Source organism: Castor canadensis, chromosome X (genome assembly GCF_047511655.1).
Source record: "Castor canadensis chromosome X, mCasCan1.hap1v2, whole genome shotgun sequence".
NCBI classification, from domain to species: domain Eukaryota; kingdom Metazoa; phylum Chordata; class Mammalia; order Rodentia; family Castoridae; genus Castor; species Castor canadensis.
In genome coordinates, this window is record NC_133405.1 from 75,799,724 (window position 1) to 75,824,476 (window position 24,753).

At 34.6% G+C, this 24,753-nt stretch overlaps 1 protein-coding gene and 1 non-coding gene across 5 annotated transcripts in view; both read left to right on the forward strand.

Annotated features, from left to right (window-relative positions):
- Positions 1-24,753, forward strand: part of Atrx (ATRX chromatin remodeler) — a 195,036-nt gene that overhangs the window by 96,784 nt on the left and 73,499 nt on the right. For all 4 annotated transcript variants that reach the window (XM_074062634.1, XM_074062635.1, XM_074062636.1 and 1 more), the window contains 9 exons: positions 5,691-5,824; positions 6,254-6,430; positions 13,521-13,614; positions 15,931-16,033; positions 17,621-17,842; positions 22,200-22,341; positions 23,240-23,349; positions 24,283-24,429; positions 24,572-24,749. In XM_074062634.1, coding sequence (XP_073918735.1) covers positions 5,691-5,824; positions 6,254-6,430; positions 13,521-13,614; positions 15,931-16,033; positions 17,621-17,842; positions 22,200-22,341; positions 23,240-23,349; positions 24,283-24,429; positions 24,572-24,749 — 1,307 coding nt within the window. The remainder of the gene's footprint in view (positions 1-5,690; positions 5,825-6,253; positions 6,431-13,520; positions 13,615-15,930; positions 16,034-17,620; positions 17,843-22,199; positions 22,342-23,239; positions 23,350-24,282; positions 24,430-24,571; positions 24,750-24,753) is intronic.
- LOC141420070 (U6 spliceosomal RNA) lies at positions 1,666-1,771 on the forward strand. Its single transcript, XR_012444776.1, has one exon. It is a non-coding gene; the product is annotated as a U6 spliceosomal RNA (small nuclear RNA).

Sequence of the window (24,753 nt, forward strand, 5' to 3'; positions counted from 1 at the left end):
ATGCATTTCTAAACACCCATCTCCTTCATATGGTTTTATATATTCTATATACATATTTGTTAAATCTGCTATAATTTTTCCTGTGAATTTATTTCTTTTTAATGGTGATCCTGTTTGATTCTTCGTTGTACTTAGAAAACAAAGGTAGTATTTTAAGTTAGGTATTTTGTTTATTTTTCTGCTTAAGTAGGGACTTTGAATATCTAGTGGTTTGAAGGTAATCTTATTTGCAATTTGCTTTGTTGATATAGTACAGGTAAGTATTATAAATCATTTAAGGGTAACATAGGTATCCAGACAGTAGGCAGAATCTATTTGTAGATGACTAAACTGATCGTAGTTGTCACCGGCTCTCTTGGTTTTGTGCTAGAATTCCTAGAAAGGAAAGAAATATGGTCAGTAAAGGTGACCTTAAGACATAAACATTATATCCAGCCTTTTTAATTCTCTGTTCTTTGGTGAGATTGGGACTTTAAGAAAATGAAAAATAGGTTCTCAAAAAAAAAGTTTGAATTTTAGTGTTAGCAAATGTAACTCACCTTTCTGACTTGATGTCTTTTGTATTTACCTTTGAAATATCAAAATAAAATTGACTTTGAATTCCATTTTCACTTTTCAAGTGTAAAATACATTGAGCTAATACTTTAATATGACTAAATGTCCTAAATTCATATCAGTGTTAACATCTTTTCTTATTAAACTTTCTCTAAAACTTATGATTTTTAAAAATAAAATCAGTGAATATACATTTTGTATTGCAGGCCAATTTACGTATGATAGCCTATGTCTAAATTATTAGTAACTATGGTTTCTTAATTTAGTATAGCTCTTATTTTTTTCTTCTACTGAGATTTTTAAAGTCATTTGTTACTACTTTTTCCTGTTACCTCACCAAAAAGAAAATAAGTCTGCTTTTCATTAATTATAGACATTATAGGACATGTGACTTAAAAAATATTTCACACTGTTTGACTTTTGATTATTTGGTGAGTTCATCATTATGTCATGAGTTCCATCATTTTTGGGTACAGATTTTTATGCCTTACTCATTTTTAATATTCATATCAAAATATATACTCATATAAAGTTTGAAGACCTCCATAGTAATTCTATAAAATGCTTTATTTAAAAAATTTAGCCCCTAACGTACTTGACATTTACTTAGAACAAAGCCTGACACTACTGGAAGAAAATGTGTTTAACCACAAAATATTTAACATTCCTTGGCTGTATTCCTTTGAAATGTTTTACAAACCATCTTGAAAATATGGTATGATGTTTTAGTGATACACAGACAATTATTTTGTCTAAGTAGCACGATGTCATTCAGAAATTCTGTTAACTATATATTGTGATATTTTGCATAGAAAGTAGAAAAACAGTTTTTCAACAAGTTTTGTTACCCTTGTCTATGGATGCACAGTATTTTGGCCTTCTACAAATGTAATTTTTATTGAGCGATCTTCCTCAAACTTGTTTTCTGAGCCTCTTAAAAGATAAAACATTAGCTGTAGGATGGATCTCTGACAGCCTGTCAGTGCACTTTAGAGCTGAAGTACAGTGGACTAAAGGTTTATAAAACTGTGGTTTTTAATCTTTAAAAGTCAAAGCTTGGCCCAAACATTGTATGCACATATGAATAAATGGAAAAAAAATCAAAGCTCTGTGCTTGCTTCAGCAGCACAGATTCTAAAATTGGAACGATACAGAGAAGATTAGTGTGGCCCCTATGCAAGATGACATGGAAGTTCATGAAGCAGTCCATATTAAAAAAAAATAAAGTCAAAGCTTGGATTTTTCATTTCTAAATACATAAATTTGAAACCAGTGGAATATATGGCTCTAAGAATGTGACTATAATGTTTTTATCCATGTGCTCAGCACAGAAGTGATTAATGTGTACACTGGCATACTAAAAGTAATTAGCAGATTGGGATTCTTAGGTTCTTCTACTGGGTTTGTCACTAACTAGCTTTGTTTCTTTAGTGAAATCATTTCCCCTCTCTAAGCCTGTTTCTTGATCTTTAAAATGCCATAGTTGGAATGTAAGGTTCTTTCTTCTAGCTCTAACGTTTTGTATTGCTTTTATTTTGGCCACTTTTCTAAATCACCCTGGTGTAAGAGATCCATCTCTTGATGCTCCCTTTTTAAGAAATTCAACATTTTATATCATTTATTTACATACTAGCAACAGGAGGGTTTACTGTCCTATTTGAGTGCTAAAAGGAGACATTACTCATTTTCTTTCTAGATAGGATCATAATTTCTAAAGGCGTTTTTGACTTTCCAAGTTTGTTTTCCTAATTGCTTGTTTGTGTTGTTGGGCTCATTATTTTATTTTTGCTTTCTTTTAGTAGATGAAGGTGTGAGAAGGCCTTATCTTAGTGTTCATTATGTAATTTAGAAGACTTAGTTTGTGTGGACTTTAGGGTCCTATTTATTCTTTCATGCACCAATTCCAAGATCATTGTTTGTTTGTGGGTTTTTCCCTTCCCTCCCATATTGTTTTGCTTTCTCCCCTCTCCCTTCCCTCCCTTTCAGGAAAGTGGAGGAGTGGCTCCATTACCTCCGGCTCTGCTCAGGTTTTCTGCCACAAGAGTGGCACCACCTGTGCCTCTAATTCTTCTGATAGAGTTGTGACTGCTTTGGATGCTACACCTGCCCCAAGATGTAATATTGAGCATTGAGATTTCAGGGGCAGTACCTTGTTGCCTGGATGATTTTCCCAGAAACGTCTTGGAAAGCCTCAAGAAAGGAAACTTCAGAGCAAACAGAATCAACTAGGGATCATGACTATACATCCATCACATGCATGCCAGCACGGCTCCAGCCGAGGCCTCCAAAATGATGCTTTGCCAGCTTCAGCTGGTTCTCAAGTGATGATGTCCTTGAAGTCTCTGTGGCCCGTGACTCCAGAGTTAAGGTAGTGGAGTTTCCCTTTAAAGCATCTCACAGCAGGCTTTGTAGATGGGACACATCTCACCTTAGCATGCTTGCTGACTACTCAGGTTGAAGGTCAGCCACAGCCCTGAGGTCTTTTAGGTTCTAAAATGAGGTTATGTTATTGGCTAGGTTTATAGTATAGTAGTTTTTTTGACATTAGACTTGAGCCATCAGTCATAATTTATGCAAAATCATTCAACTTTATTAAAATTCTTAGTTTACCTGACTATAAAAATGTTTTTTCTTTGGTGAAAAAATGATAGAGGAGGGACTGGGGGCATGGCTCAAGTGATAGAGCACCTGCCTGGCAAGCATGAGACCCTTAGTTCAAACCCCAGTACCACCACAAAAAATTATAAAGGGTAACTAAAAACATTTTCATCAGGTAAAACTTTTGGGAGTCTCCATCACCTCTATCACTCTGTATTTAATTAGTAATTGGGAGAAAAGTGACCATTCTCCAAAGTTTGCAGTTTTCTGCTTCTAAAGTGATGATAATTGTTCTGTATATTATGGTCTTACTGAAGGTTGGTGATAAGTTGTAATTCTTCAGTATGTGGATCTGATTTCGTTTTCTATAATTTATTATATAATTTACTAGTTGATATCCAGTTATAATTTACTATCTTACATGCATCATATTTCCTTGTTCTTGATAGTCCAAAGTTTGAGAATGAATTAGGTGGGTTTACATATTTTGATTTCCCATTTAGTACACATATTCTTAGGAGTTGAGTTTGAAAGAAGAAAACTTACGTGGTTGCTCACAGTCATCAACCAGGTTTTTACAGCTAGTACGGAGTTTTAAGGCTTGAATGTATAAACACAAACTGAAATCAGATTGTTGAACTAACATTTAGAGTAACTAGATTCAGAATTTAGTCTTATTGGCTATTCTATTCAAATGACGATATAAGCTCTCCTTTTAATTTATGTTTTCCATTTCTAATCCAGTACCCAACATTTCATATCTTTTATACACATGCACATGTATTCATTCCAAAATTCACTACCCAAATTAACTTGAGAAAGTCTTTCCTTGTTCATGAGAAATGAGAATATTGTGTGTTTAAAGATTTTAGAGAATTTTCTCCATTCAATTTGAAGTACTTCCCTTTATTTTGAAACTGTTGTTTGATTGGGGGAGGAGGATGTGTTGGACATACTTTTTATTTTATAAAATGATGAAAGTAAATAGCATTTGGATTAAAAATTTTTTTCTTGACAAAATAAAAGGTTGCAACCCTTTATTAGTCTCCATTTTAAGGTGTTTAGTATATGCAATCCAAGACAGCAAAGCACTGATCTAGAAGTATAAGACCAAAGCTTTAGAACTCAAATTGAGTAATATTTAAATTGGGGTGATGTAATCTACATTTTATTGAAGTAAAAATTAGGGCAGAAACCCTTAGAAAAACAAACTCATCTGTGGCTTTCTTTTCCAATTGGTGATTTTCTGTTTTGTCTAAATATTTCTGATCCATCTGTTTGAAGGAGAAAGCACAAAAAGGCATATAACAAACATTTCTGGAAGCTATTGCCTAGTTTGCTTAAGTCTAGATGCCTTTGCTAGGCATTTTTTGAATATAAATAGCAGTGAACATTTTACCTGTCAAAGCTGAAAGTCTTAAAGTGCATTAGCCTCTCCTACCATTGAATGAATTCTTGATTGAAATGTGAGTCCGTGCTAAGAAATATAAAAGATGTGTTTCAAATCCAGAAATAACAAAGGTTCCATAATCTTACTATTAAATTTGGCTGAGATAGTCAGTCTTGATTGCTGAATTGATGTTTGTTTATTCCATAGAAGGTAACTCATGGCAAACGGTTAGGATCTTGCCATCTTCTTTTTGAACCTTTCTATAATGTATTCTTTTGTTCCTGTGATTTATGAATTTATGGCAAAAGGATTCCCATACTGGTCAACACAGAAGCTTCATGATTGCTTTTATTTTACATTTTCAAATAATTTTCTTTAGTGAAAACATATATTTTAGCATATGCTATTTGTAAAAGAAGTGTTTTCTCATGCTTTTAACAATCGATTTTTCTATTAACAAATTTTTCTTTGAGAGGATCATCTTGAGAAATTGAGAGTGAAGCTACTGCGTTACTTTTTTTTTTTGAAAGTTAAAACTCATTTATGGTAATTTGTGTTCTTTTACTGTGTGTAATTAATAGCATTCATGTCCCTTCTCTGCCCTAGCTTGGATATTGAGATTTATGGTTGCTTTCATACTAAATATTTGGTGCTACTTTCATCTGGTTAACAGATTTATGAAGTAAGGTAAACAAAGGTCCAAGAATATCCTCCTGTTTGAGGCAATGTTGAATAGTGTGTTGGTTTATTATATACTAATTTTTCAAGAATATGTTTTACTGTTGAATTAAACCTCTCCTATGGAGTTTCTGGATAAGTGGATCAACTGTAGTTGGCCTGTCTTACATTGTAGTTGTTGGATGATGGCAACAAAGCAAATATAGTCAATAGAATATATCCATGAGATTTTTCATTGGCTTGCAAAATTGTATAACATTGAGAAATAATCAGTACAAAGACCATTTTCTAAAGTGTTTGTTGGGACCTGAGGTTAAAACATGGTTTTACTAGTCTTTTGTTTATAATATAAAATCTATTGACATGTTTATTTCTATTTTGATACAGAGAATTATGTGTTTTGCTTTTAATTTGGTACAATTTACCCCCAAATATATAGTTTTTTTTTAAATTTTTTTTTACTCTCAAGAATTGCCAAGAAGATGCTTTTAGAAGAAATTAAAGCCAATCTTTCCTCTGATGATGAAGGATCTTCAGATGATGAACCAGAAGAAGAGAAAAAGAGAAATGGAAAACCAAATGAAGAAAACCCAGGATATGAGGGTGAGCTCCCTAAAGAGAAGTGTAGGGTGTCATGATGTGGTTCCTTGAGCAGTTCAGTCCTTGAAGAATATCTGACCAAAAGCTCTCTTAATACATGCATTTAATATTAAGGTTTTATTGTCATTACTCTTTTGAGTATCTTGTAGTAAATGTAGAATATATTCTAGTTTTGTCAGTTACTGCCAATAAACATGTTCTTGAAGGAAAAATATTTTATGTTTTAAAGTAATAAACACGTGACATTTAGTCAATATTTAATAATGGTAATATATCAAGTCTGATTGTGAGATTACCTACTATACCAAGGTATCATTGTACAGCTCCTATCTTTTCTGTAAATTATAGTAATTATCAATAGGCATTGAAGAAATAATATTTTAAAGAAAAATAGGCTGAAGAAGGATTTATTGATATATTTCCTTCATTTAGAAGCAAAAAATCAAGACAATTCCGAATCTGATTCAGATTCTGAAGAATCTAAGAAGCCAAGATACAGACATAGGCTTTTGCGGCACAAACTGGCTGTGAGTGATGGAGAATCTGGAGAAGAAAAAAAGACAAAGCTTAAAGAGCATAAAGAAGCTAAGGGTAGAAATAGAAGAAAAGGTAAGACATTTTAATTCAGAATATAAGGAATGTACTGGTTTATATACTATCTATGGTAATAAAATTTAAGTATATATGATCAAACAGTCGATTACCGATATTAAGAGAGCATCAGTACTTGGCAACACAAAGAGTTTTTTATTTTTCGTTTATTCATATGTGCATACAATGTTTGGGTCATTTCTCCCCTCCTGTCTCCCCCTCCCTCGCTTCCAGGTAGAAACTGTTCTGCCCTTATCTCTAATTTTATTGAAGAGAGAGTATAAACAATAATAAGGACAAAGTGTTTTTGCTGGTTGAGATAAGGATAACTATACAGGGAGATTCCTAGCATTGCTTCCACGTACATATGTGTTATATTCTAAGTTGATTCTTCTCGAACTGACCTACGAAGAGTATTTTAAATCTTTAGTCATCATAAATATTTAGGGTATAAAGAAAAATGAATGTAACTTAAAATACACTTGAAGGCTATACAGAAAAGATAAGAGTTGCATACAACTGCAAGAAGAAAAAGTGCTTTCCTATGGAAAGATAAAGGATACAATTAGTTTGGGTAGATTTCTGCAATGTTATATGCAGAACTTGATTTGCATGTAGTCAGATTGAATTTTCATCATATTAAAAGTCTGAGACTTAATGTTTGGGTTTTGTTGTTGTTGTTTTTTATTGACATAGGGTCTTACTATGTACACCAGGCTGGCCTTGAACTCATGATCCTCCTGCCTCAGGTTCCTGCCTGCTAGGTAAAGGCATATACCACCATGTCCAGGATGAGTTCTTTTGTCTTGAGGGCCTTACATACCTCTAGGACCACATTAAGCATTTAAGATACAAAAATCAATTAGGAGAGCATTGGTGTAACAGTTTTCAATCTTGCTGCACATGTGAATCATTTGGGGGAGTTTTAAAATACAGGAAACTGGAGGACATCAGTTAAGTAAAGTAAACCAGGCACAGAAAAACAGATACCACATGTTCTTGTGTGGATAGGCTAAAAAAGTTCATTTCATGTAGTTGAGAATAAATAGTGGTCACGTGAGGTTAAGCGTGGGCATAGAGGGAGGTGGGATAGCAGGTACTAAAGTACAGTTTGATCGGAGGAATACTTCTAGGATCAAGTGAGTATAATTTATAATAATTATATATCTCTATCTCTCTATAGTTTTTGGTAGTGCTAGGGTTTGAACTCAGGACCTCATGCTTGCTAGGCAAGTGCTCTACCACTTGAGCCACATTTCTAGCCCATTTTTTTCCATGAGTTATTTATTTATGTAGGGTCTTGTGTTTTTACCTGGAGCCAGCCTCAGATTATGATCCTCCTACCCATGGCCTCTCTGTAGCTGGGACCACAGCTGTGTACCACCATGCCCTGCTTATTGACTGAGATGGGGGAGGGGGGGTCTCATTAACTTTTTTTCTCCCTGGGTTGGCTTCAAACTGTGATCCTCCTGATCTCTACTGTCTGAGTAGTTGGGATTACAGGCATAAGCCACTGCACACAGTCCTTTATTATATATTTTATGAAGAACTAGAAGAGAGGTGTTTGAAGGTTCACAATACAAAGAAATGTTAAATGTCTCTCTTTTTTTTTTTTGTGGTATTGGGGATTGAACTCAGGGCTTTGTGCTTGATAGGTAAGCTCTTTACCACTTGAACAACACCCCAATCCTTTTGCTTTTTAGTTTATTTTTTAGGATCTAGAGCTTTTGCCTGGGTCGTCCTCCTACCTCTGTCTTCAAAGTAGCTGGGATTAAAGTTGTGCTCCACCACATCCAGCTTATTTTTAAGATAGAGTCTTACTAACTTTTGCCCAGGTTGGGCAATATTACATACTTTATGCAAGTATTGAATTATCACACTGTATCCCATAAATATGTACAATTGTATCAATTAAAAAATAGGACTAGAGTTGACATCATAGTCTTCGGTGCTGAGACCTAGATATCTCAATATTTTAGAAGTATCTCAGTGATTTTGATATGTAGCAAAGCTTGACAGTTTAGTAAGAATTAATAGACATTAAGATTATAAAAAGAGTACAGCACATGAGGAATATTTTATGTAACAGAGGTATTATATCGTGTGGCACAAAGTAGGTTTTATTTTTTAGCTTCTTTGGGAGTAGGGTGATCCCCAGAGAAGGCTTTACAAAGAGGAACAGTTTTACCCAATAGATCAAATTGAAAATGGGGGTCAGGTAGATGTGTTGTGAAGAATTGTTTTTGCATGCTGAGGATTGGATTCAGGGCCTTGTGCATGCTAGGCAAGTGTATTACCTCCTAGCTACATCCGCAGTTCTTTGTTGTGAGGATTTATTATATAAGCAGGGAAAAATTTTAAAGCCTGTATAAAATGTTTGGTACATAGTGGAGGGGTTGTAGTTAACATGGTATCGCTGTACTACAATGGGAGTAGGGAAAGGAACAACAGAAAATGAGGCTGAGAGACCAGATACTGGCAACCCTTGGAAGCCTGTGTTTCTTAAACTTAAGTCATTGGTGGTATACCAAGGGGTACATCTGATGTGTCCATCTTACTTCAGATACTGGGGAGAGCATTTTTATTTTAAATAATCTTGTGTACTAGTCAATTAAATGTGATACTTGTTGGAGCATTTGGACAGGTAGTTAGGGTCAGACTCTGGAGGGCAGATTAGCTCCTTTGCCATGAGAAACCAGAAAGCATTTTTGGAATGGTGTGAGAAGTATAAGACTTTGTAGAATGGAGAGCCGTTGAAGGTTGTTTTAAAATTGTTTTTATTTTTTATATTTTTGTATAATAGCTATATTGAGTTATCACTTACAAATACACAATTAACTCATTTTTATAGTGTTCAATTTAATAGATTTTAGTATATTCACAGAGGAGTACCACCACTTTTTCAAAAAACTTTTTATTTAAAGTATATTCTATATATTAAAAATTGTGCATAGTGGACAGACAACCAAGAGCAAATAAGGCACCCTGAAGGAGGGATAGGATGTTCATTGCAAGCATTCAGGGTTCACTCGGCTCAAACATTTTTCCCCTTTGAAAGGTTTTAATCAAGATGTAATAGGAACAAATCAGTTGATTGTTAACTTGTGAGAATGAAGTTTTCCTAAAAAACTCCTTTTACCCTTTCTCCACTGCAGTCCTATTTCATTTAAGAAGAAGAGGTAGGTCTGAGGTCTTGACTTAGTTGCTAGATCTGGGAGGAAACAAGTATAACAGCTAAATATGGACTACCTGGTGTTTCATCTGTGCACGTAGGGAGACTCCATTTCAAGAAAAGATTTGCAGGGCTGGCGGAGTGGATCAAGTGGTAAGAGCACCTGCCTAGCAAGTATGAGGCCCTGAGTTAAACCCCAGTGCTGCAAAAGAAAAAAAAGAAATTGCTGTTTTGAAATACAAGTTGTCTATGACATATATTTTCACTGCCCAGTTGTATGTATATAATTTATTGCCAAGTGATTTTTTTGTTTGTTTATATAGGAGAGAGTAAACTCCTAAAATCCTATTAATATCTTATCGTCACAGTGATTGACAGTTATATTTGAATTGCATGATTTTCTTCATTTTGTAAACTCGGCTGTCCCTTTCTTGCCTGGGAACTTGAATTTGGAGGTGGGGAGGAATCAATAGAGAATAGCTTACTTATAAAATCTAATGATTTGATAAGATTAAAATTAATCTGAATTAAAGAGGTAAGGAAACAGTTCAGGATGTGAACTTTAATTTTCTCCTAAATTTGAAAATGAATATAAAATTATTTTAGTGACAAATTTGAAACTGTAGGTATTGCCTTTATAGTAGATGATATTAATGCTAATTTTTCAGATGTGATATTTATGCATGGGGTAAAGTGTCATGATATCTACACTTAATTTCAAATGGTTTAGTGTAAAAAACTGGGTGAATGTGTGTGCATGTATTGAGATAAAGGAAACCTGGTAAACTGATAGTAAGAGAATTTAGGAAAAGGAATATACATGTTCATGCAACAATTCTTTTACATTTTTTGCTAGGTTTGAAATTTTTTATAATTAAATATTGGATGAAAAAATTAATACTAGGCTTAAAATTCTACTTAATCACAGGGTTTGTTAGTACATGCATGTGGGCACACATTTTAACGTGTGTTTTTGTACTTCTCTCAGCTTCTTAATTGCTTAGCAATTGTTTCTATCAGAGTATAACATGTATAATGCAAGTTTATTGTTTTCAGTGCCTTATTCACTGGCATCACATTTCTGCACAACCATTACCACTATCAATTTTCAGAAGTTTTCCGTCATTCCAGATAGAATCTCTGTGCCCATTGAACAGTAATTCCTTGTTCCCCTCTTCCTTTCTCTCTCCCTCAGCAATTTGTTATATTTATGTTCTGTGTTGTTTAGCTAGAAGGGAACTTTAATTCTGATCTTAGGTCAAGATAGGTTTTTAAATGTTTTTTATTTTGAAATAATTTTAGATCTACAGAAGCCTTGCAAAAATAATACCGAGTTACTGTGTACCTTTCCTCTGGTTGCCATGATTTATTATCTTACACATAACATAGTATGATTATCAAAATAAGAAAATAACATCAGTACAATACTATTAACTAAGCCAGGTGTTGACAAATTACACCTTTGGGTCACATGTAACTGCCTGTTTTTCTAAAATAAAGTTTTACTGAAACAAAGCCATATTCATTCATTTACTGTTTTCACATACGTACAACGAAACAGTTGAGTAGAGATGAGTATTTGCAACAGAGACTGTATGGTCCATAAAGTCACAAAGCATTTTTTGCCATCTGAAGTTAGCTATGTATCTTACTCAAACATCATTAACTTTCCCATTAATGTTCTTTTTCTGCTCAGGTAATCCAGTTTAAATATCCCACATTGCGTTCACATATAATGTCTCCTTAATCTGCTCCAATCTGTGACAGTCTCTCATTCTTTTCATTCATGATTTTGAGACTTTTGAAGAGTATTGATTCATTATTTTCTCAGCTGTCCTTCAATATATTTTTGTCTAATGTTTTCTCATGATTAAATTGAGCTTAATATATTGTAAGCACTTTTGTAAATGCCACAGTGCAGCCCCAGTACAACAATAATATAATAAAAATAAATTGAAGTTACTATACATTTTGACAAGAATACCACAGAAGTTGATGTATCATTCTCAGTACATCATTTCAAGGGTGTATTACATCAGTATTTCTTTTAACTGGTAATACTAACACTAGCTACATAACTTAAGTTGTTGTCTGCAGGTTTTTAACATTGTAAGGAAAATACATGATTTTTCTCTTTATGTATAATGAGTATTTTGTGCGGAGCTACTTTGAGGTTATGCACATATCCTATTATTGTATTTTAAGCCCACCAATTTTAGCATCCATCTTGCCTGAAGCAGTTATTACTGGGGTGTTTGCCTAATAACTGATTTTCTATGTCTTACTTCCACATTTAGTAATTGTAAGCAAAAACTCTTTCCTCCCATATACTTATTTATATTTATTTATATTAATATGGACTTACAGATGTTTACTTTTTAAATGTTTAATTGATATAATTATACATATTTATGGTGGTCAGTGTGAAGTTTTCATACATATATACATTGTGTAGTGATCAAATCAGGATTTTTAGCTCATTTGTCAATCTCAAACATTTATCGTTTCTTTGTGGTGAGAACTTTCAAAGTCTTGTAGCTATTTTGAAATACATGATATACAATATTATTAACTGTAATTGCCCTTTTCTGTACTAGCCACTAAACTTATTCCTCCTATGTAGCTGTTTCTTTGTATCCATTAGCCAATCTCCTCCCTTCCTTTCTCCTAACCTCCCCTACCTCTGGTAACCACTATTCTACTCTCTACTTCCTTGAGATTTTATTTCCAAAATGCACTAGTATAATGTTTATTGTGTTGCTCTAATTGTTCCAGCTTTGACTATTAGGAGCTCCCTCAAGTTGGATTTTATGTCCTTTCTACATGTGCCTATCATTGTTTGAACACTGCTTTATGCCATTGTAAAGTGTTTGAGGCTTATCTTGGATTTTCCTCACCCCGTTTTGTGTGACATATGGATCTTCTGGAATTTCATATGCCTCTGTCACTGTGACAATTGCGATACAGAAATAAGAGAAGTAACATTGGAGATTTCCTTCAAACTCTAGTCACAACATGCAGGGTTCCTTTCCCCCAGTGCTTTGGCTAGAAAACTGTAACAGTTTTGCTGTCAGTACCCTCTGTGTAGTTTTGGAATTTGGCTTGCCTTCCAATCAAAACCAGGAAACCTAGGAAGAAAATAACCCATGACACTCACAGCTGTCCTGTCTTGTGCATCCCTCTCATTCCACCATTGCAGAGGAGTCATTACTCAGGCAACAATCTGCTTGTTACTGTTTCTCTTTGAGTCCTTACGTGGTTTCTTTATGTGTCCTGTTCATGGTTTTTAGTTGTCATCAATGGGGGGGGGGCGGAGTCTGTAATCATCTTTCTCCATCTTGATGAGCCTACTTCACTTTAAATGGCCAGACCTCTTTTTCATTAACTTTACTGACTGGTAGTTCTCATTTTGTTAATCTATATATAACTACTTATGCTTTAATGTAGAACTGTAGTTTAATAATTACGTTTGGAATGCATATGAATTATATTTGTACTTTATTCAAAATGTTTGGGATCAGAAGCATCTCATATTTTGGGGTTTTTGTTTGGATTGGAATATTTCCGTGTGAATAATGAGGTATCTTGGGTAAGGATATACCTTACACACAGAGCCTGAGGGTAATTTTGTACAATCTTTTTTGTGTACCTGCATTTTGATAGCATTTCATCACATGAGGTCAGAAGTGAGATTTTCCACTTGTGGAATCATGTTAGCACTCAGGAAGTTTCAGATTTTCTTACTAGGGATGCTCAACTTCTGCTATTTAAATCATTAAGTGGTATATTCTATATGATGTAATGTGCATTCATGTGTATACTACTAATGTTCTTCATATAATGCTCGATAAATTTTAATGGGAAGTTATTGGCAAATTAAGTGAATTTTGTTTCTTTTGTAAAATATTTACCAATTTGATTTTTTTTTAATTCAAGTGAGCAGTGAAGATTCAGAAGATTCTGATTTTCAGGAATCGGGAGTTAGTGAAGGAGTTAGTGAATCTGAAGATGAACAGCGTCCTAGAACAAGGTATTACACGTTTTTGTCAAATTTTAGGAATTAATCTGAATAATTGTGCTTCAGATTACTTGAAAAATGGTTGCTATTGCCAATGAAGTTAAGTAATATACAGAATATTTTGATTTGAATCTAACTTAAAATTCTTAATTTAAAAAGTATGAACATATTTTATATATTTCATTGTGCATAACCACTCCTTACTGAAGCTTTTGGTTATTATGAAAGGAATTTGTTGTGTATTAGATAAGAGACTCTGTAGACAAACATCTTCAATCTGACTTTGGGCTTTGCTACTTTCTATTTGTATGAATATCCTACACCTCAGTTTTCTCATCTGTAAAATAGGGGATTACAATATGCTTACCTTATTGATTATTGTGGGCATTAAATAAGACAATGTATGTAAAAGGATTATAACAATATGTACATGGCAATTAGTAATTGTTTAATGAATGCTAATTATTGTTCTTAGTATTAGAATAATAAAGATGTGTTTTTTCTCTATGTCCAGATTACTAGTTACATAAAAATGTTGCTGCTTTTTCAGCATAGTTTTTTTTAGATAATAGTAACCATTCTGAGAATTAAAAGGTTTCTTCCAGAATAACATGATCCTTCTATAATTTAGCAAATAGTTTATTTCTGTTTGTGTACGTGTGCATGTCTACATAAATGTCTATCTGTACTTTTTATGTTTTGAGATTTTTTTAGGTTAATACTTATCAGGGCTATGCTTAGTATATAGCAGTATATTATACTTCAGGACAATATAAAATAATAATATGAACTTTTAAAAAAACTGAAATATAATACACATAACATGAAATTCAGTATTCGTGTTAGCTTTCAGAATGTGCACAGTTATGCAACCACTGCCAACTATCTGATTTCAGAACATTTCCTTCACCCCTGAAACTCTAAATATGTGTGCTTTTATGAATGGATTCTTTAACTTAGCTTAAAGTTTTCAAGGTTCAACCATGTTTTAGTCTATAACAGTGTTTCATTACTTTTGTTTTTGTGGTGCTGGGGAATAAAACCAAGTTTCTTGTTAATGATGGCATGTGCTCTATCACTGAGCTACACCATGGAGCTACACCCTAGCCTACTTCATTACTTTTTCCATGATTATTATTAATGGTGACAAAATAAACATAGCTAAAATTGACCGTATTAACCTTTATTTTTTAAATGTTACCAGGGTTTGAATTTGGGGCATCACGTTTGCTAGGCAGGCACCCTACACTTGAGCCACACTGCCACCCCTTTTTGCTTTGGTCGTTTTTCGGACAGAGACTCTCTTTTGTGTTCCATTTGTGCTCCATCTGGCCTGCTATTTGTGCTTCCCCATATAGCTGGGATGACAGGTGCGCACCACCTCACCCAGCCATTGGCTTATATGGGGTTTCACGGACTTTTTTTGGGTTGGGGTCCTGGGTTGACCTTGAACAACGAACCTCCCTATCTCTACCTCCCCAGTAGCTAGGACTACAGGCTTGAGCCTGTAAGGTGAACTTAACCGTTTTTACGTGTATAGTTTGGTAGTGTTAATTACATGTACTGATTTTAGCAACCATTCTCTAGAACATTTTTATTTTATAAAACAGAAACTGTACACAGTACACAGTATTTCCCCTTCATCCCTTTCCTCTAACCCCTCCACCCACTATCCTACTGTCTATGAATTTTACTACTCTAGGTACCTCATATAAGTGTAGTCATGCAATATTTGTTATTTTGTTCCTGGCATATTTGATTTAGCATCATGTCCTCAGGATACATCCATATTGTAGTATGTGTCAGAATTTTTTCCCTTTACTTAAGTCTGAATAATATTAGATATTTTTTATCCAGTTATCCATTTATGGACACTTGGTTTGCTTCTACCTTTCGGCTATTATGGATGATGCTAATATGAGCATGGATATACAAATGTCTCTTCAGGTCCCTATTTTCAGCTCTTTTGGATATATAACCAAAAGTGAAATTGGATCATATGATAATTCTATTTTAATTTATTGTTTAATTAGGTTTTCCATAGCAGCTGTACCACTTCAGATTCAAGGGTTCTACTTTGCATCATCCTAACCTAGCACTTGTTATTTTGTCTGAATAAATGTGGCTTTGCAAACCATTTTCTAAGCCCAGAAATACTTTTCTCAGCAAGATTTGTTTTTTTAAATCTCCAAGGCCTATTATGAAGAGAGAGAATTTAATTTTTATAATTTGTTTCTATGCACAGAGCTATAGTATTTCCAAAGTAGTACATAATTCATTGAAGGAAATTCATGAAGTATTTTATTTTGCATTCAAAATTTTCTTCAGGTCTGCAAAGAAAGCAGAATTGGAAGAAAACCAGCGGAGTTATAAACAAAAAAAGAAAAGACGACGTATTAAGGTTCAAGAGGATTCATCCAGTGAAAATAAAGTAATGATGACATTTGTTATGTGCTTGAATTATAATTGGTATACTATCTAGTATACTATAATAAATATACCATTATCTCTCTGTGTTCCATTCATTAGTTGTATTTTATTGGCTTATATATATTTTACACTTGTGGAAGGACTTGTTTATTGAGTATATAAAGAGGTAAAATATTATCTTTATAACCAATTTTTCTATACAATTTCTAATGGATATTTAAACCATTCTAATTCATTAGTTTACATTCATAGGGTTATGGAAGTTGTACATAGTGTTATATTTCATGACAACAGAAAATGCTTTAACCTGAATGATTAGTTACATATATGTTTCTTCTACCAATAAAATTAGCCAATTTGAGTTTCTTTTATATGGATTGATTATTTAAGCAAAAATTGCTGTAATATGTTTGATTCTGTTAACACTATTCTTTATTAGGGGAGGGTTCATCTTTTTTGTTGTTGTGATGGTGGTGTTTAGAAGTGTCCTCAGGGCCTGGCACATCCTACCACTAAGTCACATCTGTAGCCCAGATGGGTTCATTTTTCTAAAAATTACCTTTTTAAACATTTCAGAGTATATAATTCAGTGGCCTCAATTACATTCACAAGCACAAAGAAACTCCAGACCCATTAAACAGTAACTCCTTATTTCCTATCTCTTCTGCAGTCCCTGATTAAGTCTATTCTAATTTCTGTCTCTGTGAATTTGACTATTTTAAGTAAGCACCTCCTATATGTAGTATTATACAACATTTGTGCTTTTGTGTAGGATGTAACTTCATTGATACAATGTTTTCAAGGTTCAGTTATATTGTAGCACACGTCAGAATTTCATTCTTTTTAAGACTGAATATACCCTTGTGTATGTATGCCACATTTTGTTTGTCTGTTCTTCTGTTCAGAGACATATGAGTAATGCTGTTACAAATGTGGCTGTACAAATATCTGAAACTGGCGTTTAATTCCTTTTGGTATGCATCAAGTAGTATAATTGGATCTTACATAAGTCTGTGTTTAACTCTTTTCCTTCTTTTTATTTCTGTGTTTAACTTTTTGAGGAACTTCCACACTCCTTTTCTCTACTGGCTATGTTATTTAACATCCCGTACGAGCACATACCAGAACTCCAAATTCTCCACATCCTTGTCAACATTCATTTTCTTATTTTTCTTTTTTATTCAACAACGAACATCTTAATGAGTGTGAAATGGTGTATCGTTGTGGTTTTGATTTGCGTTTCCCTTATAGCCAGCGATGTTGAGCATCTTTTCATGTTCTTATTAGCCATTTGTGTATCTTCTTTTAAGAAGTATCTATTTTTTCTGTTCCTCAGCCCATTTTAATTGGAGTTTTAGTCAACATTTTTTTTTCTTTTTTGAGATAGGGTCTCACTATGTGTCTCAAGCTAGGCTCAAACTTGTATTCCTCCTGCATTGGTCTCCTGGGTGTATTTAGGGATCATCACCACTAAATATAATTCTAAAGCTTTTCACCATGTTTTCTTTTATCATTTCTTGGTATATTAAATGGTGGAATGTGAAATGGATAAATTTTACTGTTTACCTTTATCATTTAAATTCTATAGAGTAATTCTGAAGAAGAAAAAAAGGAAGACGAAGAGGATGAAGAGGAGGAGGAGGAAGATGAAAATGATGATTCTAAGTCTCCTGGAAAAGGCAGAAAGAAAATTCGGAAGATTCTTAAAGATGATAAACTAAGAACAGAAACACAAAATGCTCTTAAAGAAGAAGAAGAGAGGCGAAAACGTATTGCTGAGAGGGAGCGTGAGCGAGAGAAATTGAGAGAGGTAGCCAACTTATTTCTACTTGATATATGATTTTCATAGATATATGTCATGCAGATATTTCAGTATTTCAAGAGTAGAGTATTGTAATCAATTACAGAGTCCAAGTTAAAATTGTTTTTATGTCCTGTTTTTATGCATCTTTAAAATCCTTATTAGGCTTTATTAGTATAATTAGATACATGGGACGAGTTGACATGTCTTGTGTGATCACCAAAATGATTTGTGGTGTGTTTGGGTAGAATTTTTTTTTCGTGGTGGTGGTATGGGGTTTGAACTCAGGGCTTTGCACTTGCTAGGCAAGTGCTCTATATACTTGAGCCCACCTAGTCTGAAATGTTTAAAAATTATTTCTCACACCCATAAAGGATTTTTTTTTTGTGGTGCTGGGGATGGAACCCAGGGCCTTGGGTGTAGTAGGCAAGTACTGTACCACTGAGCTATGTCCCCAGCCCAAAAATTTCTGTTCTTTCTCTCTTTATTCTTAGTATTGTACTGGGGTTACATTGTGACATTTACAAAAGTTCTTATAAGATATCTTCAGTTGAATTCACTCCCTTCATCAATCTCCTTTAATCCATCCCCCCTTGTACTCATTTAGAAAGAATAGCGTAGTAAACCTCCATATATCCATTGATCTGGCTTCATCCAGGACCAGACTTGTTATATCTGTTTACTTACTTTCACATTATTTTGGAGAATAATAATCTCTCTGGAACCAAATTCCAGAAATCTTATCAATTTGTCTATAAATAGTTAAGAATGCAGTGTTCAAAGATAAGGGTCTTTTTTTTGGTGGTTGTGGACTTTGAACTTAGGTCCTTGCATGAGCCATCCCTGCCCCCCCCAGTCCTTTCTGTATTAATATTTCTGCTTCCCATGTAGCTGGAATGACAGGTGCATGCCACCAGGCCCAGCCATGGTTGAGATGGGGTCTCCCAAACATTTTTGCTTGGGATGGCTTTGAACCATAATCCTCCCAAGCAGGTAGGATTGCAGGTGGGAACCACTGTGCCCAGGATCTTTTAAACATTACTACCATAACATTATTATGCTTCGTTTCTTAATTTGCTTGCAAACGTAGTTTTTTTTTTTTAAATAGTTGGTGTGAATTAGTGTCCTAGCAATGTGCAGCCACATATTCGGTGGCATTTGGATACTGTATCTCTCATCTATTTAAATCCATTCTTTTGTTCTTTTGTTTTTTTCTCCCCATTCTTACATTTAACTTGTTATAGAAACCAAATTGGGTAAAATTTCCTATATTCTAAGTTTTGCAGGTTGCATCCCTGTGGTATAGTTTCATTGGCTCCTATTTTTTCTATTAACTGGTAGTTTGATCTAGAGATCTAGAGGTCAGTTCTTTTTTTGCCAGAAATACTCAGTCTTCCTCTTGCATCTCACTAAGAGGTTCTTTAAATCTGGTGGTCTTTATTCACTGTGTTAATTTTATTTATTATTTTAATAGGGAGTAGACTTATTTAAGAAGCCATTAAAACCCCAAATTATCACTTCCTGGGTTATTTTTTAAAGGCATGCTACTGTTTGGGCCATGCCTCCAATCCATTTTGCTCTGGTTGTTTTGGAGAGGGGGTCTCATGAACTATGTTACTAACTTTCTCATCCAGGTCTTGAGCTGACTTCCTTACTTCATCAGTTTGTTTGAATCCTGTTTGAGGTCATTGATAATTTTTAATACTAGACTTTTGAGTTCTTTTTCTGGCATTTCAGGCATTTCAGTATCTTTGGATTCAGTTATTGAGTTACAGGCTTTAGGAGAAGTCATATTACCTTGCTTTTTCATATTTCTTGTGTTTCTAAGTTGTGATCTGTACAACTTTTTGGATGAATATCTCTTCTGGTTTTATTCAGGAATCTTTGTAGTAAGCAGCTTTCTCTCGAGGGTTCAATACTTAGTACCACTCAGAGGAGAAAACAAACCACTGTAATAGTAACAGCACTGTTCAGACTGCTGTTGTATGCAGGCTGAAGGCCAGGCCAGTCAAGGTCATTTGTCAGCTTCAGAGCTGTGTTCACTGTATATACTTGGTTTTTTTGGCAGTCCTGGGTTTTGAACTCAGGGTTTTTCGCTTGCTAGGTAGGTGCTGAACCACTTGAGCAATGCCCCCAGCCCTTTTTTGCTTTAGTTATTTTTCAGGTGGAGTCTCACGTTTTTTGTCTAGGGCTGGAATGGCCTTCCCATAGCTGGGATCACATGTGTATACCACCATGCCTAGCTTATCGATTGAGATGGGGTCTCACTAACTTTTTTGCCCAGGCTGACCTCTAACCATGACCCTCCCTATCTCTGTCTCCCAAGGAGCTGGGATTATAGGATTGAGCCATTAAGTCTAGCCTGCATTCACATTAGAAGTCTCCCTTCTTGTGTACCTGGAGCCACTACTGGCCCCAATGAACTTTTGCAGCCTGTGGTTAGGATTGCCAGTCTGTTGTCACTAGGGCTTCCTGGCTTACCTTGTCATTGTGGCTTCAGCTTCCCCTTACTCTGGAGGAGCTGGGGTTGGAGCTGTGGGCTGTTTGCTACTTTTCTCTGCATAGTCTTTCTCTTTCTCAGTGCTTTTCAGCTGTCCTGTCACCTCTTTCATATTTCTAGATGTTCTTTCTCTCTTTCTTCAGAATGTAGTCTGTCCTTTGTTACCCTGATTCTTCTCATTCATGGAGTCACAAGAAAGAAGTTTTCTTTTCCTCCATCTTGCCCCAGAACTCATATATTTTTATGGACTTTTTTTTAAATTGTACTGGGGTTTGAACTCAAGACCTTGTGCTTGCTAGGCAGGTGCTCTACTGCTTGAGCCACTCTGCTAGCCCTATATACTTTTTTATGTTTGATTCAAAATAATTAACAGGCCACATTGAGTTGCAAAAACTGTAATCCAAGCACTCAAGAGGTTGAGGCAGGAAGAGGCTTTTCTGGGCTACATAGTGAGTTTGGGGATAGCCTGGGGTACAAAGTGAGACTGTGTCTTAAAATAATAATTGTAGTAGTAGTAGTAGTAATGATAATAATAAGGTGGAGAGTGGGTGGGAGGCTATCAGTAAAACCTGGACATAATTTTGATAATTGTTGAAGCCAAGTGGCTGGTAATCAGGCTCAGTCTTTTATTCTTTCCACTTTTGTATACGTTTGGCAATTTTTCTGTCAAACATAACAAAATAAATGTGTTACTGGTTGCAAATGTAAAGAATAACAGATAAATTAAACTTGAATTGTATTCGTTAAACATTGTAATGTTTATAATTTTTAAATTATTTTTATTTCTTTTCATGGAACCATAAAACTATTTGTATAAGCATTCTTTTGCTAAAGTAGTATTTTGTAGTAGTTAAGAACACGGATACTGAAGGCCAATTATCTGGGTATAAATTTCATCATTGTGATAGTTATTAATTGCATGAACTTTTGCAAGTTATTTAACTTCTCTGCCCCTCAATTTTTTCATGTACAAAATGGCAATACTTGGGCCTGCACTATACAGTTATTGGGTATATTATGTAAGGAATAGAGATTAGGAAACGACAGCAAAAATATATATGTATATACAGACTTGTGTGTGCATGTGTATCTAATTAAGTTTTCTTTTACTGATGTTTTTGTGGTGCTGAGGATCCAATTTAGGACCTTGTGCATGGTAGGCAAGCACTCTACCACTGACCCCAAGTCCCCAAGTTTTCTTTTAAATATCAAATTTGAGATCATTGTTTCCCTTTTGTAACTAGGTGGTATTATATGTTCTTGTCATGCTTTTTGAGCCTGTGATTCTGAAACCAATGTTTCTAAGTGATTTTCACTTTCATGACATATATTTATTGTCTTATATTGGGAGTCATGTTGACATCTTAGGTGGACAGTTCTTGTATGAGACTATCATTCACATTGGAGAACTTCTATGTTTGTATTTCCCTTCTGCTTTTCCTCTAGTCAATACCACTCGTGACCAGTCATTGTGATGATAACTATAAATGCCCTCACACATTTTCAGATTTCCTGTGGAAGAAGTGAGCTATCCCTTGTCGGGAGCCATGTGTCCATTCGGATTTTAGTAGTGGTGTGATAGAACAATTGGGGCATTTGTTTTCTCACAATCCTACCTAATAGGTGTTTTGAGATATCCTTTTTAAGCTAAATTATTGACATTATCATCGTGATTTCAAGTCTTCTGGAGGTTTTTGATTTTGGAAAATATAAACCTGGATTTTAGTCTGGCCTTATTGAACCAAGATATTGAAAGTGTTGTGTGGCAATAGATGTGTCTGTATTTTTGAAAACTTCCCTGACTAAGATGGATGCTCCAAAAATGATTTCCATGACTTTAGCTATCAACAGTTTCCTTTTTTGTAGGTGATAGAAATTGAAGATGCCTCACCCACCAAGTGTCCCATAACAACCAAGTTGGTTTTAGATGAAGATGAAGAAACCAAAGAACCTTTAGTGCAGGTTCATAGAAACATGGTTATAAAACTGAAACCCCATCAAGTAGATGGTAAGAAACTATTATGTGATTCACTTACTTCTACTTAAATTTTACTGATGTTTGTTTTCTTCTTTGTGCTTCACATTCTGCTAAGCATTGGGGTTATATTGGTGAGCAGAAACATAATCTCTGCTCTTATATAGCTAATAAGCAAGTGAGGAAGAACAAAATTGGGTGAAGGCAAACATAGTGGATGCTATTAAGTGGGAAAGAAGTACTGCTTACAGATGAGTATGTACAGCAAGTGCATTTCACTTAGTCTTCAGTGGTTGGCTAAGGGGTTGGGGGAGGGAAGAGATACAGTTAACTAAAAGCCTTATTTTGGAATGCTATTTCAACATATTCAGGTATGTTTTAAGATAACATTCCTACATTGATACTAGAAAGCTCCTCAACTATCCCTGCCCTCTGCTTTTTTAGAGTGGAATTAGTCAATTTTGAGTATGTATGTCAATTAATTCATAACGGAAATTATACAAGTCCTACTTCTTAGGTTGCTAGCTTCTTTTTTTTATTAGTTTCTACTATTGAATAAAAGAAGAAATAATTATCTCCTAGGATTTTTTTTCCTCATTGGCTCAATAAACTTAAAAGTGTATTTGATAGGAAGCTGTTCCCTCTTTGGATAAAGTTTTATTTTGGAGTATTCTTAGGTCACCGACGATCCCAAGGAGTAAAAAACGTCTGTGATAGCTCAGATAATATGAACAAAAGAAATTACCCTGTTGTATGCTTGTGTCTTGTGTCTGATTTACCTTAGTGAAGAAAAAAATTCCATTTACATTTAAGAATTTCTTTTGCTTAGTGTTGTTTTTAATACTATTTCTTAGAAATTTTGGTTGTTTCTAATATGTGAAAAGAGTTTTAAATTTGACCTTTCAACCTAATGAAACTGTCATTTTTTTAGGCGTTCAGTTTATGTGGGATTGTTGCTGTGAATCTGTAAAAAAAACAAAGAAATCTCCAGGTTCGGGATGTATTCTTGCCCACTGTATGGGCCTTGGTAAGACTTTACAGGTAAGAACTCAGGAATATATGTAAGCATCCTGTTTTGTGCTTATATTAACATACATTGGATTCTGTTGTGTTCCAGGCACTGTTGTTGGGGCTGGTGATAAAGCAGTGAAAAAGATTCTCCTCAAGAATCTTATATTCTGATGGCGAGTAAATTCAGAAATAGGTACTTTCAGATAATAAGTGCTAAAGGAGGATGGAGAGTTGGGGAAGGCATCTTTAAAGAGGTGATGTTTGAGCAGAGATCCTAGTGAAGTGAGGCAGTGGGCTTGAGGGTATGGCTAACAACAATTGCAAAGACTGTAAGGTGAAAATTAACTTCTTTGACATCTTTTAGCAGTATGTTTTAGTACAGGAATAAGAATTTTTCAGTATTAAAACCGCTTCATTTTTAGGGCTTGGGTGTAGTTCAGTGGCTTAACCCTTGCCTAACATACACAAGTCCCTGGTTTTAAACCATAGTACTGCCCCAAAATTACTGCATTTCTTAAGTGGCAGGAGTTGTACCAGAGATGTGAAATTGTTGGTTATGTTTGTAATTTTAGAGCATAAGGTAATCATTACAGATTCAGTAAATCAGAACATAATGAAATAGAAAAGTGCCGTGTAGCATAATTCACTTCTACATGGGGGAAGTTGGGGGGTGGGCGTTCTGTGGAAACCAGGGATTTTGTTTTGGTGTGACATCCTCATATTATTTATATTGATCATAGAATCATGGGCTTTAAAGTGGGAGGGCCTTATGCATTACCTAGTTGAATTTTAAAATTGTATTTCTTTCCCTGTACTTTATGTGGGTTGGAAATTATGATCTGTTGATTGGTTGGTTGGCTTTGTTGTTTAAAGCAAATAAATCTATTAAGGTGTGATTCCTTGATTTCTAACTTTTTTGTGGTTATTTAAATGAAAATGGTAACTTATTTTGTTTTCTTGTAGGTGGTAAGTTTTCTTCACACAGTTCTTTTGTGTGACAAATTGGACTTTAGTACAGCTTTAGTGGTTTGTCCTCTTAATACTGCTTTGAACTGGATGAATGAATTTGAGAAGTGGCAAGAGGGATTAAAAGATGATGAGAAGCTTGAGGTATCGTATTTTAAATAATTTCCTTTAAAGTGATTACACGAAATTCATATAGTAAGAGTTATAATTACTCATATTTTAATGGTAATGTTTAGTATTCATGCATTTTAATAATCACATTTAAAAAATTATTTTTCCACAAAAGGTCTCCGAATTAGCCACTGTGAAACGTCCTCAGGAGAGAAGTTACATGCTTCAGAGGTGGCAAGAGGATGGTGGTGTTATGATCATAGGGTATGAGATGTACAGAAATCTTGCTCAAGGAAGGAATGTGAAGAGTCGGAAACTTAAAGAAATATTCAATAAAGCTTTGGTTGATCCAGGTAA